Source organism: Anabrus simplex, chromosome 2 (assembly GCF_040414725.1).
Source record: "Anabrus simplex isolate iqAnaSimp1 chromosome 2, ASM4041472v1, whole genome shotgun sequence".
Taxonomy (NCBI): Eukaryota; Metazoa; Arthropoda; class Insecta; order Orthoptera; family Tettigoniidae; genus Anabrus; species Anabrus simplex.
In genome coordinates, this window is record NC_090266.1 from 68034027 (window position 1) to 68054633 (window position 20607).

A 20607-nucleotide genomic window follows, 5' to 3' on the forward strand; every position below is an offset into this window, starting at 1 on the left:
ACTGGCATTAGGCATAGTGGCCTGCTATTTTGATGGAAACTCACCAACTTGGTGTGACTGGCAGTAAGCTGGCTGGAAGTAGGAAAATGGGCCTGTCATTATAATGATAACTGCACAACTCAATTTCGAGTGATAGTAGGGTAATTGCCTGCCATTATAATAAAAACTCCTCAACTGTAATCTGTCTGGAAGTAGGAAAGGGGGCTGCCATTTTAACGAAAACTCCCCAAATCGATTCTGTCCGCGTAGTAGGCAATGGGGCCTGCAATTATAATGTAAACTTCCCAACTCGATTGTGAATGGCAGTAGGCAAGTGAGCCTGCCGTTATATCACAAATCCTTAACAAACACTTTACATTGGAAACAACGTACGGGGACCTCCCCATGCTCTTTCTCGGATAACGCTAAGAGACATGCAATTTTAAAACAATCTTATTTACTGCATGTTCACTATTTACTTCGATATTCGAATACAATGTAGAATACCGTAGCGAAGCACGGGTACATTCGCTAGTTTAAAATAAAGTAAAAGCAAAAATGCAGCTCCGCCTAGGTTGTCACTGAAGAGGCATACTAAGTATATATGAACCAAACCAAACCAAACCCCATGGCACTACGCCCTTGAAGGGCCTTGGCCTACCAAGCGACCGCTGCTCAGCCCGAAAGCCTGCAGATTATTAGGTGTCGTGTGGTCAGCACGACGAATCCTCTCGGCCGTTATTCTTGGCTTTCTAGACCGGGACTAAGTATATATGTGTGTCTGAAATTACCGCGACGAGATATTGCTTACAACATCTATGAACAGCGGTTCAGACCACAGGCCATGAAGGCCCTTGGAGATGTGGAAGGTAAAGGCTTCCGCTATCCGTAACCTCGGCACTTGATGGGGTAGAGAGTTTAGCTCTACGCCCGGCCGCCTTTGCCCCAAGGGATTAAGCCGGTACTCATTTTTGGTGTAGGCTGAGTGAACCTCAGGGCCACGTGTACCTCTGGAAGTGGAAATCTCGTTTCTGAAATTGTACGACTTCCTGACGGGGATTCGAACCCACGTCGTTCCGAGCACGCCTTTACCGCATCGGCCAGGCAGCTCCTATTTAAAATAATCTAGGCATATGTATGTGGGGTATATGTGTGTGTCGGAAATTACCGCGACGAGAAATTGCTTACAATATCTATGAACAGCGGTTCAGACCACAGCGTTGTATAACAACAGTGGATTTAGGTCTTAGTGAAAAAGTCCCCCACTTGTTACGCGTAGCAGTAGATTAGCGGTTGGTTGACTTGTGCCCAACAGTAACGTATTCAGAAGTTCCTCAAAGTGAGTGGTGTGTACGTCATTTTTATTACTCGTTGAATTCAATGCCGTTGATTTCATTATGCCTACTACTATTATCACCACTATTATTATTATTATTACAACTACTACTACTAATGATAAATAAATGCTCGATTTTCCCCTTTTTCTTCCTTCTCCTGTCTTCCACCACCGACTTGCAGCAGGGTCTAGTTTCATTTCTGGTCCTAGGTGTTACCTGGAATACGAGAAACTAACAAACAGAGTCAAATAATAATGCCCTATTTATTATAGTCTATATTGTCTTATGTTTCAACTAGCAAGATACCCGTGCTTCGCTACGGTATTATACTGAAATTTATAATTGAATGCTTAACGTTTTATATATAATCCGCCGAAATTCGCGATCAGACCCTTTTTCTGAGAGAATCCGCCAAAATTCGCGATCCGACTCGTTTTCTAATAGATTACGGGAAGTTTCCTCCCATTTTTCAATCTTTCTTTCCAGCAATCGATGTCATGGTTCCCGGGCTAGGTCCAGGTATTCCACCCGATCAGCTGGGTCCCTAAATCTTTGCCATCTTTTTCTTTTTTTCTTTGTTATTTGTTTTACGTCGCACCGACACAGATAGGTCTTTGGCGACGATCGGATAGGAAATGCCTAGGAAGTGGATGGAAGCGGCCGTGGCCTTAATTAAGGTACAGCCCAGGCATTTGCCTGGTGTGAAAATGGGAAACCACGGAAAACTATCTTCAGGGCTGCCGACAGTGGGGCTCGAACCCACTATCTCCCGATTACTGGATACTGGCCGCACTTAAGCGACTGCAGCTATCGAGCTCGATCCCCATCTTTTTCCATAAGCATTTTTAATATGGATCAAATCCTTCAGGAGATCCGGCGTGGTGTGGTCTTGGGTGCCTTGGAGGTACTGAACCCGCGGCCGGACTGTATTCTTAGTCATTACCCGTCCAGGACCCGTTTCCAGCGCGGTCCGCACATTTGACGACGGTCCAGATTATTATTATTATTATTATTATTATTATTATTATTATTATTATTATTATTATTATTATTATTATTATTATTATTATTATTATTATTATTATAGATGTTCTGCACCCCATAGCAAGATGCAAGACCGCTACTTGGCGGTAAATTACATCTGCTGCCATTGCCGTGGTTGACAATGTGACCAGCACCACTGTCGCGCGTAGGCAAGTGTAAGGGATTTCTGGCGATACGAATGATATACTTCCGTGCATTAAGACCTTATTATAGAGGTGAACAATTGGACGGTCAATCTCATTCCTATCGTTTATTTCAAGGGTGTTTAAATATTTATTTATATGCCAGGAGAATCTACTGTAATCTAAGAACATTCTCCGAAGAAAAAATGGCTTTTGAAAACGAACCCAGGAAAGATTAAAAATGATCGGTTTATGACCAGAATAAGTACATCGAAAATCTACAGCCTGTTTCCAGTCATTCGATAGGGTCAGGAATGGAATGAATAAAACCCCATATAGCGGCGACAATAGGAATTGTGGCGGCTAGCGAAGCACTCGTCTGGGGCAATGATCGATGAATGACAAATGAAATGAAATATTGGACAGTGTTGCTGGAATGAATGATGACAGGGAAAACCGGAGTATCCGGAGAAAAACCTGCCCTGCCTCCGTTTTGTCCAGCACGAGTGTCACGTGGAGTGACCGGGATTTGAACCACGGAACCCAGCTGTGAGGCCGGCGCGCTGCCGCCTGAGCAGCGGAGGCTCCTTATAAGTACACTGTGAACAGTAAAACAATTGGTCTCACCTCCTTTTACACCCCACCGCCGTTAAGTTTATTTACCCCCGTCCCCCCCCCAAAAAAATTAAAAGAAGGCGTGTTTCTTTATGTTTAAAGGAGATTCCAAACACCAATGTTCGCGTCTATTACCTTCGGTTTTGAGATATAAGTATGCCCATAAAAATAATTCACTTTTTTCACTTCCTTTCACACTCCCCCCCTCCCCCAACCAAGAGAATTTTCCGGCAAAAATACTTGTTTCTTTAATAATAAAGGATCTTCTAAATACCAATTATCACGACTCTAACTTCTTCAGTTTTTGATTTATGTGTTCTCATGAAAGGAATTCAACTCCTTTCCACTCCCCGCTCCCCAAGATGGTTTCCCCCCGAAAACGCGTATTTCCTTGTTTTAAAGGAGATAAAAATACCTATTTTCACGTCTGTAACAACTTTAGTTTTTATTAGATGTACGTATTCTCTCTCATACAATTAAGTCAATTAATTTTTCAGTTTTTAACCCCCCTCCCAACTTCATTGGATTTTCCGAGAATACGTGTTACCTTACTTTTAAAGCAGATTCCAAATATCAAATTTCAAGTCTGTAACATCTTCATTTTAGAGATATCAGTAGCCTAATTAAAGTAATTCAACACCATTTTCAGTCACTTTTACCCCCCCTCCAATCCACCCAAGTGGTATTTCCAAAAAATAAAAATACACGTTTCTTTGTTTTTAATAGAGATAAAAATACCATTTTTCTCTTCTGTAACATGTTAAGTTTTTGAGATATACTGTAGGAATTCTCATTTTAAAATTTCACCCTTTTTTAGTTCCCCTTAAGTGGAGTTTCCAAAAACAAATCACCTATGTTTCTTTACATTTACAGGAGATTCCAAACGCCCACGTTTTACGTCTGTAACATTTTACGTTTCACAGATATTCTGTAGATATAGTCTTTCAAAAAATTCACCCCAATTTGTCACTCCTCTTTAACCGCCATTAATTGGATTTTCCGAAAACAAATAAAAATACGTGTTTGTTTATTTTTAAAAGAGTTCCCATATACAAATTTTCAGTTCTGTAATATCTTCAGTTTCTGAGATATATGTATCCTCATTAAAGGCATTCAACCCATTATTCACCCATTTTCGGATTTACAGAAAACAAAAAAATACATGTTCCTTTATTTTTAAAGGAGATTCTAAATACCAATTTTTACATCTGTAAACGTTTAAAGTTTTAAGATGTAGACACACTCATGTCAAAAATTCACCCCCCTTTTCACCCCCCCCCCCCCCATTATTTGGATTTTCCAAAAACGAAAAAATGCGTGTTTCTTTATTTTTAAAGTAGATCCCAAATACAAACTTTCAGGTCTGTAATATCTTCAGGTTCTGAAATATAAGTAGCTTCATTAAAGGCATTCAACCATTTTTCACCCTTTTCCACCCTTCCTTTTGGGATTATCGAAAAGAACAAAATACGTGTTTCTTTATTTTTAAAGGAGATTCTAAATACCAATTTTTACATCTATAAACTTAAAAGTTTTGAGATATAGATACACTCATTTCTAAAATTCACCCCCTTTCCAACCCCCCACCATTAATTGGATTTTTCAAAAATCAAAAAATACGTGTTTCTTTATTTTTAAAGGAGATCCCAAACAGCAAATTTCAGGTCTGTAATATCTTCAGTTTCTGAGATATAAGTATCCTCATTAAAGGCATTCAACCCCTTTTTCACACCTTTCCACCCCTCCTATTGGGATTTCCCGAAAACAAAAATATACGTTTTTCTTTATTTTTAATGAAGATTCTAAATACCAATTTTTACATCTGTAAACATTAAAAGTTTTGAGATATAGGTGCACTCATTTTATAAATTCACCCCCCTTTTCATCCGCCCCTTAATTGGATTTTCCGAAAACAAAAAAATACGTGTTTCTTTTTTAAAACAGATCAAAAGTACCAATTTTCAGGTCTGTAACATCTTCAGTTTCTGAGATGTAAGTACCGGTATCCTGATTGAAGGGATTCAACCCCTTCCTCACCCTTTTTTACCCCTCCAATTGGGATTTTCTGAAAACAAAAAAATACGTGTTTCCTTATTTTTAAAGAAGATTCTAAATACCAATTTTTACACCTGTAAACTTTTAAAGTTTTGAGATATAGATACACTCATTTTGAAATTTCAACCCCCTTTTTTACCCCCTTTGCGACGGAATATCCAAAAATCCTCTCTTAGCGAGCACTTACATCTTAATATGAATATATCCCCAAAATTTAATTTCTTTATGTCCAGTAGTTTTGGCTCGGCGATGATGAATCAGTCAGTCAGTCAGTCAGTCAGTCAGTCAGTCAGGACAAGTTATTTTATATATATAGATTAAGAAAAGACTGACAACTTGAAAACGATATTCTCTCACCTATGGGTAAATAAGGCAAGTATCGAGCTCGAAATATTATTATTATTATTATTATTATTATTATTATTATTATTATTATTATTATTATTATTATTATTATTATTTCTGTTGCGTAGTTGGTTAGCGTTTACTTTCCCTTTTCATGAAATTTGATAAATCACATACTATATATTCTAAGTTAAAGTTTTTATCTGGTAGAATGATCTTCGTACCTGTCAACATATGTCTCACTAAGTACCGAGCAGCTTATAAGCGAAGGCAAGCAAACATTACCGACCATAAACTCCTCGTATTTTATTGAGTGATGGCTTTTTTATATAAAAATAAAATGATTCAGGGCAATGTAATGAACGCATTTCATTAACTGCTGCTGTAGAAGGAAGGCCAAGGCTACTACGCGCCGTAGGGGGCTGTAAATGTTGCAGAACATGAGGGATATCGTGGTGGCGCGCGAGGTCGCGCTCATAAACTATAGAGAGTTCCCACATATGCGCCAGTGCCTTGCAAGGAAAAAGTCATGAAGGATCTTGGCCTGTCTGGATGGCTGCTGCCCAGCCAGATGGCCTGCTAGTGTTGGAGTGTTGGCTTCCTGTCGGGCGGACAAGGATAGACCAGACAGAGTTCAGTGAAACTTTGATGACTCATCAATAAGTATATGTAAATATATTGCCAATAACCATATTTCCGTAAAATCAGCTGCAGTGTCATTATTAATTGCTCAAAAATAGCTGGGTACCTCGGAACACTTAGCTCTTGATGACGTAGAATGACCTTGCGTATGCACTGTAGAAATATACCGAGCGTTCATTTTTTAAATATTACATTAAAGGCTCTATACCGAAAATGATATTTTGACGACATGAGAAAAATTTTACGCTCTACAGACCTATTTTACTATATATAATTTGCTTTATTTCGCACCGACACAAATAGGTCTTATGGCGACGATGGGATAGGAAAGGCTTAGGAGTGGAAAGGAAGTGGCTGTGGCCTTAATTAACCTACAGCCCCAATATTTGCTTGGTGTAAAAATAGGAAACCTCGGAAAAGCAATTTCAGGGCTGCCGACAGTGGGATTCGAACGCACTATCTCCCGGATGCAAGCTCACAACTGCGCGCCCCTAACCGCACGGCCAACTCGCCCAGTAGACCTATTTTACTTACAGTAGTACAGTATCGTTTATAATAGAAACTAAAATATTATGTTATATTAATTCTTTGTCTCCTGTATATAAACGTGTAGGCCCGAAAGCCTTCGCCGGGCTGAGTGGCTCAGACGGTTGAGGCGCTGGCTTTCTGAACCGAACTTGACAGGTTCGATCCTGGCTCAGTCCGATGGTATTTGAAGGTGCTCAGATACATCAGCCTCGTGTCAGTAGTTTTACTGGCACCTAAAAGAACTTCTGTGGGACAAAATTCCGGCACCTCTGCGTCTCCAAAACTTAAAGACGTAGTGAACTGGACGTAAAACAATAATTTGGTTTTCTTGACCGGATCCACTGCCTCTCATAAACCACCAGCTCCTCGGTTGAACTTACTAGGCTGAGTGAACGCCTTTATAATCCGTGACCGAGCCTGAGATTGAATCCAGGGACTCCAGGTAAGACGCAAACACACTACCTCTAAACGATGGAGTTGTCCAATAAATAATAATAATAATAATAATAATAATAATAATAATAATAATAATAATAAACCGTGCAAGTTGGCGGTACGTGGCATGTAGATGTAAACTTGTATTGGGGGTGCGGAGTTCGAACTCCACTGTCGGGGCTTTGGCCACTTCCTTTCCATTTTTTACGTCGCACCGACACAGAGAGACAGGTCTTAAAGCAACGACGGGATAGGAAAGGACTAGAAGTGGAAAGGAAGCTATATTGGCCTTAACTATGGTACAGCCTGATGTGAAAGTGGGAAACCACGGTAAACCATCTTCAGGACTGCCGGCAGTGGGGTTCGAACACTGTCGATCCGAAATTGACACAAATACGACTTATGACGTCGTGACGTGCAAAAAGAAAAATCGACGTATGAGGAAGTGCTGCAGCTGGCTTTGAAATTCTCAAGTCCTTCAGTATTCCATTTGGCCAAGATGAAAGGAAGTTGACACATAATGTAACTTTCTCTATTAATTGTGCTTTTTTGTTACGTCATCAGCTGAGTTGGCTTCGCAGTTTGGGTCATGTAGCTGTAAGATTTTATTCCTGGATAGTGGGTTCGAATCCCATCATCGCAGCTTTGAAGAATGGTTTTCTATGATTTTTCAATTTTCAGTACAGGTAACTATTGAGAATGTACCTTAATTAATTACCACGGCTGTCAGTTTCCCACCGTTGCCCTTCCTATCCAATCGTCACCGAAAACCTACTCGTACTAGTGCGGTAACAACAACAAAAACAACAAATAATGCAAATCTATAATTTTACATAACTGTTGATGTGGCGATCGTAGCTACGGAAGCTCCAGCAGCTTTACACGGAATCCTAACAACAAGGACGTGACCTTTCGTTTCAAAAACCCCACATTTATTGGTCGGATGTTTAACAGCTAAACTAGTTAGCTTATACATCCTGCTGTGTTTGCTTGGTCGATCCCGACCACTGTGTATATCTATTAAACAAACATCTCTATGGCCAGTTACATTGTAAACAACTTACCATTCTGTGTGAGGCGTGGACGGTTAAAACGCTGACGTATCTTAGCCCTGACTTAGACGTATGGCATTTTTTAAATGCTGCGGTACTGTGTCACTTCGTTTGCTGGTACATAAAGAAATTTTGGAGACTTGGTTCCCGCATCTTCTTTTCTCCGCAAGTCAGTAGTCAGCTAAGCTTAAAAAGCAATTTTTCCTTCTCTGGTTCAGTCCGCTGGTATTTTAAGGTGCTCATATACGTCAGCGGTAAACTTACTGGCACGTTAAAGATCGTCGGTGAGTAGCTCAGACGGTAGAGCGCTGGCCATCTGGGCTCAACTTGGCAGGTTCGATCCTGGTCTGATTCCCACTATTAGTACTCAACTGAGCTTAAAAAGCAAATTTTTCTTGTCTGTCTCAGTCTCCTGGTATTTGAAGGTGCTCAAATACGATAGCCTCCTATCGATAACTTTACTGGCACGTTAAAGAACTCTGCGAGACACACTTCCGGCAACTCGGCGTTTCTGAAAACCGTAAAAATAGTTAGTGGGACATAAATTCAATAATATTATTATTACTATTATTATCACTATTATTTTAAACAACTCCTTCTTCTTCTTAATCTGCTTACCCTCCAGGGTTGGTTTCTCCCTCGGACTCAGCGAGGGATCCCACCTCTACCGCCTCAAGGGCGGTGTCCTGGAGCTTCAGACTCTGGGTTGGGGATACAACTGGGGAGGATAACCAATACCTCGCCCAGGCGGCCTCACCTGCTATGTTGAACAGGGGCCTTGCGGGGGGATGGGAGGTTAGAAGGGATAGACAAGGAAGAGGGAAGGAAGCGGCCGTGGCCTTAAGTTAGGTACCATCCCGGCATTTGCCTGGAGGAGAAGTGGGAAACCACGGAAAACCACTTCGAGGATGGCTGAGGTGGGAATCGAACCCACTTCTACTCAGTTGACCTCCCGATGCTGAGTGGACCTCGTTCCAGCCCTCGTACCACTTTTCAAATTTCGTGGCAGAGCCGGGAATCGAACCTGGGCCTCCGGGGGTGGCAGCGAATCACACTAACGAGTACACCACAGAGGCGGACTTAAACAACTCCCGCGGGACAAAATTCCGGCACCCCGATGTCTCCGTAAACCGTCGAAGTAGTTAATGGAACGTAAAGCCAATAACAGTATCATCATTATTATTTCCTTGTCTGGCTACTTTCTCCGCCGTGTAATATGTTAATTGTACATATTATGTTATAATAATAATAATAATAATAATAATAATAATAATAATAATAATAATAATGGTTGTTCATTTGGAACAGTCTGATGTCTAGAAACTCACACTACCTGTATCGGACAACAAATACGACGACAAATACAAATACGATGTCATAATGAGAGTATTCAGACGATACTTTTTAGAGAGTCTACAGATAATCACCCCCAAAGTTTAGGCACATTTCCCAACGATGAACAAGCTTACCTACTGTATATCCTCCGCAATGAAGTTTATACATTTTTGAATTACAGTATATGTTTTGACAATGTTCTGTTTACATTTCATTTCTGCTTATACCGTGTAGTTGTGATTTTCTTGAGTTACATTTACAAGTGCTTGTTTACAGTGTGTGGTATAGGTTATTACAATGGTAAATGAAATGAAATGGCGTATGGCTTTTAGTGCCGGGAGTGTCCGAGGACAAGTTCGGCTCGCCAGGTTTTTCGATTTGACGGAAGTAGGCGACCTGCGCGTCGTGATGAGGATGAAATGATGATGAAGACGATGCATACCCTAGTCCCCGTGCCAGCGAAATTAAACAATTATGGTTAAAATTCCCAACCCTGCCGGGAATCGAACCCGGGATCCCTGTGACCAAAGGCAAGCACGCTAACGATTTAGCCATGGAGCCGGACATTACAATGGTGTTTCAGTATTATTTGAGTTGTTACAGTGTTACACGTTATATGTTATAATTGATAATTGTTATAATTTACACTGTTTTTTCAGCAATAGTGAGGTTTTTACAAACATAATGACCATTACATTTGTACAATTTTGAATTACATGTCTCGACAGTGTTCTGTTGTTGCGTTGGCAGCGTGTGGTGTGCGTTACCGTGGAGCACAAGCATACTTCATGGTAATTTTTCCGGTCAAAGCATAATAATTTAATCATGTCTCCTTGTGCCCGTTTGAACGTAACCATTTAATTCAAATGTTACTTCAACCAAATACAGTAGAGACAATACGCGACACTCAGCGAGATATCGAGGGACAGCTATTAGAGCTCTCTCTAGCGGGTAGACCTGAGAACTACTGATTCTGTCATAAGAGCACGTGTGTTTGTGTGTGAAGTTTTTGATGTTATTTATGCGTTTTCAGTGAGTTGACATAATTAAATAGTAGCGTGTGTCATTCCTTAATATCTCCTCTCAACGTGAGGGGAAGGGTATGTGCTGTGTTTGGCTGCAGTAACTATGATGTAGAGAAGAAAGCGCGGTCTTTCTTTCGCTAGCCTCGTGAAAATGTAAGTAATATTGTGTCTGCATATATATTCTTCCAGTGACAAAGCGATTTTTATAGTACTTCATAATCTTCTGACCTTCTCGACCCATATTTTAACTGGCTTAAAATATAATACGCATATTTTATTATATAGTGCAGCAGTTAACCTTCAATACCGATGTGTTGTTGTAGGTGTGATCTGTGGATTTTGAAATGTCACAGAAGTGATTTGGATAAGGTGTACTAGAAAGAAGGGACGTTACGCTTATATAAGAATTATAAGATATGTTCAGATCATTTCCAGGCCAGCGACTTTAAATATCCTCGACTATACAGCCAAGGGTATGTTACATTTTTACTCTAATTGTACAGTACGTAAATATTCCTTAAAGCATCACTATCGACAACATTTTCATACTTGTCTTTCTTTTATCCCTCTTCTCAGATTAAAGCCGGGATTTTACAGATTCTCTTTCTGTTAGTAGGCTTCATGTTAAAAGGAAAATTGTCCAGCGTTTAAATGTTAGTTCATTACATCATGTGTGTAAGGAACGTGCCTATATTTTTATTGACAAGTGTCTTAATGTGATGATACAATGTTTTTTAAATGAGAAAAAAGACGAATCTAACCGTAAAAGTTCAGACAGGAATGCTAAAGCAAGAAAAGTAACGCATAAATGAAAGATCAAGCCATTTCACAGCAGTCCATTTCCCATCTTGTTTATATGTCTAATTTCAGTCTTTAAATCATAACCTTTTAAATAATTCTTCGTTCATTTATCCAGAATTGCTTTAGCGCCTTCGAAGTTAGTATCTCAATAATACTTTCTTTCTAGACGTAATTTATTTATCCATTTTCGTATATGCATTTCCATTGATATTTGAATTTAGCGCGACTTTTCAGGTCAAGTCACTAGGAGCGCCACCGCCGAATTTTCTCCCATTTTAATAAGGCTAAATCCGTAAGTGTCGCGTATTGTCTCTACTGTATTTGCTTCAACATTTTCCTCTACAGACCACGTTCTGAGCTGTTACTATAAACACAACATCATGCAGTGTTGCCATCGCTTGGCTTCCCTCTCAGTTACTTGTTTCAATTGAACTACCCTTTTAATGTCCGGCTCCATGGCTAAATGGTTAGCGTGCTGGCCTTTGGTCACAGGGGTCCCGGGTTCGATTCCCGGCAGGGTCGAGAATTTTAACCATTGGTTAATTTCTCTGGCACGGGGGCTGGGTGTATGTATTGTCTTCATCATCATTTCATCCTCATTATGACGCGCAGGTCGCCTACGGGAGTCAAACCGAAAGACCTGCACCTGGTGAGCCTAACATGTCCTCGGACACGCCCGGCACTAAAAGCCATACGCCATTTCATTTACCCTTTTAATTGTAGTGTCATATATACTGTATACGATCTCCGTGGCCTCGCTTCAGCCTGTGTTCGGCGCTGGACACAATCTTGCCGACAATTGAGGAGATAACACTGGCCCTTCTTTCAGTCGGCTGCAGTCATTAAGCTGCGTTTACACTAAGCGCAATTTCCTCGCGAAATAATTTCGCGAGGGAATTACGCCTAGTGTAGACGCTCCCTCACCCCTGAGTAATTGCGGAGTGAGGGCCCTCGCTGCGAACCGGAGGTCAGTCGGTTTTTGTCCGCGCATCAAAGGGTTTCGCTCATCGAATTTCTCTCGGTGTAAACGTGGTCCCCGTAGTTGCGCGAGGGATGAATCAAGAACAGTGCTTGCAGCTCATCGAGCTCTACAAAAATTGAGATTTTATGTGGAATCCGAAAAACAAAAACTATTTCAATCGCAATAAAAGAGAAGATGCGTGGAAGGAAATTAGTTCTCAACTAAACTTTCCTATCTCTACAGTGAAAGCAAAAATGAAAGCGCTACTGGGATCATATCGTAGTGAAAGATCGAAAGAAAATAAGAGCAGAGTCACTGGATCAGATAAGCTATTACTATTGGTTTATAATGCAAAATTGTCATTTCATTACTTTATTGAACCTACCGGTACCTATTTTGAAGCATTCTTGGGTCATTGTAAATGAACTTCCACTAGTGGCCAGATAACACCACATTCAGAAGGCACAAGCCCTGAACATTTGGATTCGTCATATTTACATAGGCTATTGCGCTTGTGACTAATTTTACTTGGTTCCTGATTTATTTTCCTTCCATTATTTTATCTTTATTTTACATTTTCACCCATTTTTTGTATTGATCCACAACAATTAACAAATATATCAAACGTTATTTTTTAAAAGGTTGCGGTTTGGATACGAAATGTATTTCTAAATTGAATGAATATTGTGTGATTTTTAATTATTAGCATTCCTATTTATTCATTTGACTTTTTTAAATAAATATGTAATACCGAGTCGATTTACTGTTTTAAATGCGATTAATTATTATCCCTACCTTCACATAATCCTGAAGTGTTTTAATCAACGCATCACAAAATTCTGGGACGATTTTTGATATTGTGCACTTCGATATTTTAAATAAATACTGCAAACTTGTGTACGAATCACCAGTTACTAAGAAACGCAGTGTGACAGCCAATCTTTCTCTCACTGTTACTGCTTCTCTGAATGTTGTGTCTTGCTTTTCAACTTTTTGACTGATCAGTGAAACGAGTTGTTCAAAATCTTGGGTACTCATGCGGACGAATTTCTTAATTGTATCATCAATGGGTTCCTGTACCATTTCTCTCATAAGGCTGTCTCCATATTGGCTTCTTCCAAGGAAGAATTGTTTGCTCCACCATCGTCGAGGGCGCCGATTTTTCTTCTTCCCTTTCTTGATAAAAAATGACATTGATATGATGGAAAACGCGGCTGCAGCGGCTGGAGGGACAAATCAAGTTTCCATGTTGGCTGCAAAACAAGAACAGAAGCGTTCAGGCTTGTCGAAGGCGGCTCGCCCCACTCGCGCAATTTTTCGCTCTGAATTGCGCTCTGTTTTGGGTAGTGCGAAATTTCACTCGAAGCGAGTAAGTTTCACCCGAGAGACTTTCGCGAGGGAGTTTCGCTAGTGTAAACGCAGCTCTAGACTTAAGTGGGGCAGGCCTATTTCATGGACCAGGATTTGGAGTTAGGCTGTCGTGGCCATTGGTTAAGTATCACGGAAAACACAGGATAGGGATTTGCATTGGTTGTGCCAGTTGGCTTGTTACATTATTCAGACTACTGTTTTAATGACTATTATATAAATTCTCTAAAATTGCACTCAGCAGGAGACGAATTAGGAGGCCAATTGGGAAATTCCTGTACCTGATAGTTCCAGAAACCGGTTTGGTCTCCTCTGTATATTCAGTGGAAGTGAATCCCATTGAATATGTAATGTTACGGATGAATGATCACTAATCCGTGGGAAAATATCGATATTAATTGACTAGCCAGATGAGTTCTTTCAGAAGGCCGTCCAAAACTGTCCTTCATTTATTAATGCATTTTTCAAAAGTTTTCTCACTTCTGTACAGCCCAAACCCATTATTATTACGTTGTAGCCTCACCTGTATAGTGCCTCTACATTCCACCATTAGTTAAGCGTAACTTCTTGGCAACGTCACACTTTCTCCCATTGCTCTAGTTGAAAAAAAAAATACGGTAATGACATAATAATTTAATAATTTCATGTGGCTATTGCTAGCCTAGGGGCTGCGTGGCCGAGGCGGAAAAGGCGTGCTCGGTTCACCCGGAAAGACGTGGACTTGATTCCCCGTCAGGAAGTCGAAAAATTTAAGAAACGAGATTTCCACTTCCGCAGGTGCATATGCTTTACTCAGCTTACACCAAATATGAGTACTAGGTTAATTCTTAGGGGCAAAGGCGGCCGGGCGTAGAGCTAACCACTCTACCCCACTAAGTGCCGAGGTTACGGATAGTGGAAGCCTTTACCTTCCACCTCCCCAAGGACCTTCATGACCTGTACGGAGATGACTTTGCTCTACTTTTATTGCTAGTCTTGTGCAATCCTTGTAAGGAGAGTACGCTGCGTCTGCCTTATATAGGAAACTGAATGTTATTGTAGTGGAGGATAGCGCCGGACTGAGTGGCTCAGACGGTTGAGTCGCTCGCTTTCTGACCCCAACTTGGCAGGTTTAATCCTGGCTCAGTCCGGTGGTATTTGAAGGTGCTCAAATACGTCAGCCTCGTGTTGGTAGATTTACTGGCACGTAAAAGCACTCCTGCGCGACTAAATTCCGGCACGTCGGCGTCTCCGAAAATCGTAAAAATTAGTTAGTGGGACGTAGGCTAAAGCAAATAACATGATTATTATTATTATTATTATTATTATTATTATTATTATTATTATTATTATTGGAGGATAGTGTTGGAGTGCGGTTAGGAGTGCGCAGCTGTAAGCTTGCATCCGGGAGATAGTGGGTTCGAACTCCACTGTCAGCAGCCCTGAAGGTGGTTTTCCGTGGTTTCGAATTTTCACACCAGGAATATGCTGGGGCTGTTCTTTAATTAAGGCTACGACCGCTTCCTTCTCACTCCTAGGCTTTTCGTATCTCATCGTCACCATAAAACCTATCTGTGTCGGTGTGACGTAAAGAAAATTGTAAAAAAAAATAGTCTTGTATGAGTTGCAAGAATGTTGGGGACAGAACAAATACCCATTCCCCGAGCCAAGGAAATTAACCATTTAATATTTGAACCCCCACCCGGCCGGTTATAGAACCTGGAGCCTTCTGAATCAAAGGTCACTATCCTGACCATTCAACCATGGATCCGTACAATGAATAGTGACGTACAGACATAATTTTCACATTTGAAATAAGACAGAAATGGAAATATTTCGACGAAGACGATCCCATGTGGCCGTCCCCAAGGAAAGCACTGTTTATGTTTGATCTAGCTCACAATTTGACCGTAACATCTTATAATTGTTTGGATCCATGACTGAATGGTTAGGGTCTTAGCTTTCGATATTTGGAGTCCCGGGTTCGATTCCCGACCGGGTCGAGGGATTTTAATCTTAAACTATTAATTCCCTTGGCTCGGAGACTGGGTGCTTGTGTTGCTCCATCATTTCTCCAACTCATACACGGCACACAACACCATCAACGTACTGCCCTTTGATTCAGTGGGCCGCGGGTTGGATTCTTGGCCGGACCGAATATTTTAACTGTTTGTGGTTAATTCCTGTGTCTCTGAGACTTGATATTTGTATACAATACACCACACTACCAAGCACCACAGAAACACGGTATAGTGAATACATCCTTTAACATAAGGTTGGCGTCGGGATGTGCATCCGGTCGCGAAAGTGACATGAAATGCCGACCCTAATGAGTAGGGAAAAAGGCCAAGAAGAAGAAATGATCATAAGTTCATTAAGTTAGCCAGATTCTGTGATATCTCCGAAGTTAAACAACACTGGGCGTGGTCACCACTTGCTTAGCTAGTCATGTACTGTTGGCTAGAAGAGAGCGGAAAGGATCTGTCCACCCCACTGAAAGTAAACTCCAGCTCATGATGCGTAGTCATTGGATTTTGGCCTAGCTTGGGGGCACTGACGAAGTCGCCACCCTCCAGATTGGGTACGGTTCTTGATTTGATTGGTTGGTCATTAAGTTTGTGTTAATGCCGTACAGTGAGTTCGGAGTCCTCATTTTACGCATTCATGTGCGCCTTGCTTCTTCCCTGTTTATTAAACCCATTTTCTTGGCTGAGCTGTTAACTCCGCTCAAAGATAAGATTGAGTGGTTGCACCGCTCTTGTTTCGTTTAGTATGGATGTTAAAATCATATGCACGAGCAAAAGGAATAATTTTGGGCAGCACTTATTTTTACATTGAATTAAAAATTGTATTTAAATTTATGTTTCGCAGTAACGGGTTCAAAGCAATTTATTCGTCTTAAAATATTGACGGCAGTCTTTTCGCATTAGTTATTTATTTATTTATTTATTTATTTATTTATTTATTTATTTATTTATTTATTTATTTATTTCTTGCTCTGGCCGCTAGGGACACTGTATCTAGCCCGTTTGATTGCATCCACACACCAAGATATTTAAACTTTTGCACACATTTTTGGTGTTCCTTTTATTAAGAAAGTTGCTTAGATTTTATTTGCCGTCTTCCTTTTCTTTCCCCTCAAACTTTAATTTTTCATTTTCAGTGTACTGCATAAGCTAGGCAGAGGTTGTACATATTGAAGATCTTGATACTTACTGTAGTTTGTAAGTTGTGTTTACGTAACATGTTCTTACAAGAGTGGAGCATGCCTCATTACTCTTTACCATCCATATTTTCTGTAGAAGTTACGATAAATAAGTGAATAGGTGATAATGATAAGAAGAACAGAGTGAATGAATACTAAATGGACTCTGTGTTTGCCTACAGCCGAGCTGGGAGACTACGACTCTCGTCGACATTCTCCGGGCTACGTGTCGGAGTTCCGCTTCCTCTCGAACCAGACTGTGGAACTGGAGTCCAGGATAGCCGAGCTGCATAAAGGACTAATGTGAGTCACCTCTACCACATTTACATATATTTTTCAAAAATGCCAACTATAAAATGCCTATTGGTTATATGATACGTGATTTAGACCCAATTTGTATTTTAATATTTAAGAAACTATTCGTTCCGAGACTACCAAATTTTGCTTACCTTTTAACATCAACTAGGGAAAAACACATGCTTAATATCTGTATGTCTACCTTGGTTCATCAATAGAGATGCAAATAGCGGCAAGTCACCATTCAACATCTACAGCAACTTTGAGTCATGATTACTTTTGTGCTACTGTAGTTAAAAACACTAACACTTACAAGAAAGATCTAAAAGTGTTTCCAAAACCTAGTTCACCCTATGAAAATACTCTTTCAAAAAAAAAAAAAGAAAAAAAGAAAATTCCCTTCAGAAATTTGGAGGTGGTTTGTGCCATATTAGGTATATTTTAGGTGTTTCTCTCTCTCTCTCTTTTTTTTTTTTTTTTTTTTTTTTTTTGCAAGCATTCCTGGTATCTTTGGGAAGTGTATTGAGTTAGATTGCTCTAGCTCCTGTGGTTCCTGAGAAATGTTTATCTACGGATCACAAAATCTTCCTTTCAGAAACGTAAGGTTAGCTGACAAATGCATGGGTACCGTCGTACACACATTATATATTGTTGTTTTCGGGAGAGCTTTCTCTTTTCAAAGTAATAATAATAATAATAATAATAATAATAATAATAATAATAATAATAATAATAATAATAATAATAATAATAATAATAATAATAATAATAATGTCGGTGCGACGTAAAGCAAATTGTAAAATAAGTAAATAGATAAAACAATACCGGTAAGAATAATAATACAATTAGTGTTAATGTCGTAATTTTAATCTGATTCGTTTACTAATGTCATTCCACGCCATCCCTCGACTGACAGCTCGGAACATACCACGTAGTCGAGCAGCTCGTCTCCTTTCTCTCAAGTCTTCTCAGCCCAAACTTGCAACATTTTCGTAAAGTTACTCTTTTGTCGGAAATCTTCCGGAACAAATCGAGCTGCTTTTCTTTGGATTTTTTTTCCAGTTCTCAAGTCAAGTCATCCTGGTGAGGGTCCCATACACTGGAACCATATTCTAGTTGGTGTTTTACCACAGACTTATATGCCCACTTCTTTGCATCCTTGCTATAACCCCTGAATACCCTGATTATCATGTGCAGAGAACGTTATTTTGTTTGGTATATTTGTAAATAACACTAAAGACACGTATTCAAAATAGCTACAACTGTTTTTTTTTATGTTATTCATAATATTTGAATGTTGTAGGGGGCAACTTCCAGCCATGGCTGAACTCAACTACCTGGAGAAGGTGAAATGGCTGGAAATGTATGGTGTAGATCTTCATCCTGTCTTGGTGAGTTTGTTTTGGTTTTTACCAACCTAACGTAAGTAGTGACTGATGTTTGAGTGTAAACAGTACAGTATTTTCAGAATTCTGTGAGGAAAGAGTAGGACTTCCTCCGTACGAGGGATTTGTTGAGGATTTGTGGCTAAAATATAAAGATCAGTAGATACTAATTGTTTGATACAATCGATTTTTGTAGGTGTGGTGGTTCAATCAATACTGATGTGCATTTAGGGCAGTCGCCCAGGTGGCAGATTCCCTATCTGTTGTTTTGGTTTTCATTTTAGGGGTTAAGACTACATAATTATCAGCCCCCAATCGAACTTTGTTGTTCTATTGAATATAGTTAGTCTACGCAAGTGCTGGGACATGATATTTTAGAGACTTCAAGTTACCAAACATATCTATCTAGGTTCGATTCATGTCTCTGTCACGAATTTTAAACATATTTGGAGATCTGTAAAATTCTCAGGTAACACAGCTTCGGTGAGAATGCCACTGGGATGCCACTTATCATATACCACGACCGCTTTCTTCCCGACTGTCTAAGCGGTACAGTTGGTTGGCATTTCGGAGTATGTAAATATACCAATATCAGAAAATCTAATATTACGTTAAGAACTAATTTTCAGGACAAAATTTCGCCACTCAAGCGTCTCTTTGAACATAGTAGCTGAAGGGGCGTAATCTATTAATATTTCCGCTGATCCGCTTGGGCTCAGCCTTAATACTGTCGCCAGGCAGTGCCCTGGGGCTTTCTTTGACTCACACTAAAACTTGAGCACTCCCGTGTACTCATTTAAAACTTATAATTGGCCTTCAATAATTAACTGAATTTACATGCAAAATTAACTCTAAAAATCTCAAAATATTTTGAATGTGCCATGGTATCATCAAAAACCTGGAAAAAATACGCAAACCCCCTTCAAAATGCAACTGCATTCGTTTAAAAATAATGCGAAATTCTTGAAAAAACAAAACAAGAAATGGTTTACGAATAACACCGATTACCATAAAACAAAAAACGAAAACCGCAGGCCCCTAACAGTAACAAAACCGAACCTGCATTTGTAAAAGATCTGGTATTTCCTAGCAAATTTTCAAGAGTAGTGTAGCTACTCCTAGGCCAAAACTCGCCTAATGCTTAGAAGGGCAACATACTCTCCGACGGTACAGATCACACAGTCTTCGCAGTTCAGTGTTCAGGACGCAAAGCGTTTATCTACAGAAGGACGAGAATTTAGGCACCACATTTGGGAAATCTAGAGATCATAATATCACTGCCAGTGTGGCAGGTTTACAATCTAGAAATTAAATACCAATAAAGGAAGCAATAAAAAAAATCTTAAAAATAACAAAGCTAGTGGGGAAGACTCCATAACAGCTGAACTTTTAAAATGGGCTGAACCAAAAATTATAGAAGATCTGCAAATAATCTTTGAAGAAATTTGGGAAACAGAAAAGATCCCAGAGGATTGGAAAGTGGCTCTAATACACCCATTACACAAGAAGGGTAACAAGCAAGATGTCAACAACTACAGAGGTATATCTCTCTTGCCAGTTGCTTACAAGATATTCTCAACAATACTACTAAATAGAGTAAAATCGACACTGGACAGTCAATTGGGTGAATATCAAGGTGGATTTAGAGAAGGAAGATCTTGCTCCGAACAGATTTTCAACCTGAAATCTATAATTCGACACAGATTAATAAACTCCAAAGACATAGTTGTAACATTTATTGACTTTAAAAAAGCTTTTGACTTTGTTGATAGGGAAACCCTAGATAAAGTAATCCGTGAATTTGGAGTTAAAACTAAATTGGCAAACCTAATTCGTGAAACACTTACAGACACTATCTCGAAAGTAAAATTTATGGGTGAAGTATCTCGACCTTTCAAAATAAATACAGGTGTCAGGCAGGGCGATGGTCTATCTCCACTCCTTTTCAATTGTGTCATGGAGAAAATTGTAAGAATTTGGAATGAAAAACTGAGAGAATCTAAAATATTGCCACTCATGCTGGGGAAGAAGAACAAAGGTGTTGCCAATAAATTCCCTAGCATTTGCAGATGACTTTTCCATACTTTCAGAAAGCCT

At 39.8% G+C, this 20607-nt stretch overlaps 1 protein-coding gene across 11 annotated transcripts in view; it reads left to right on the top strand.

Annotated features, from left to right (window-relative positions):
* Positions 1 to 20607, top strand: part of LOC136863859 (band 4.1-like protein 4) — a 1130227-nt gene that overhangs the window by 948034 nt on the left and 161586 nt on the right. For all 11 annotated transcript variants that reach the window (XR_010859221.2, XM_067140208.2, XM_067140209.2 and 8 more), the window contains exons 7-8: positions 17011 to 17131; positions 18429 to 18516. Coding sequence is in view for 10 of the 11 variants with exons in the window: in XM_067140208.2 (XP_066996309.2) it covers positions 17011 to 17131; positions 18429 to 18516 (209 nt within the window). In the remaining variant the exon portion in view is untranslated. The remainder of the gene's footprint in view (positions 1 to 17010; positions 17132 to 18428; positions 18517 to 20607) is intronic.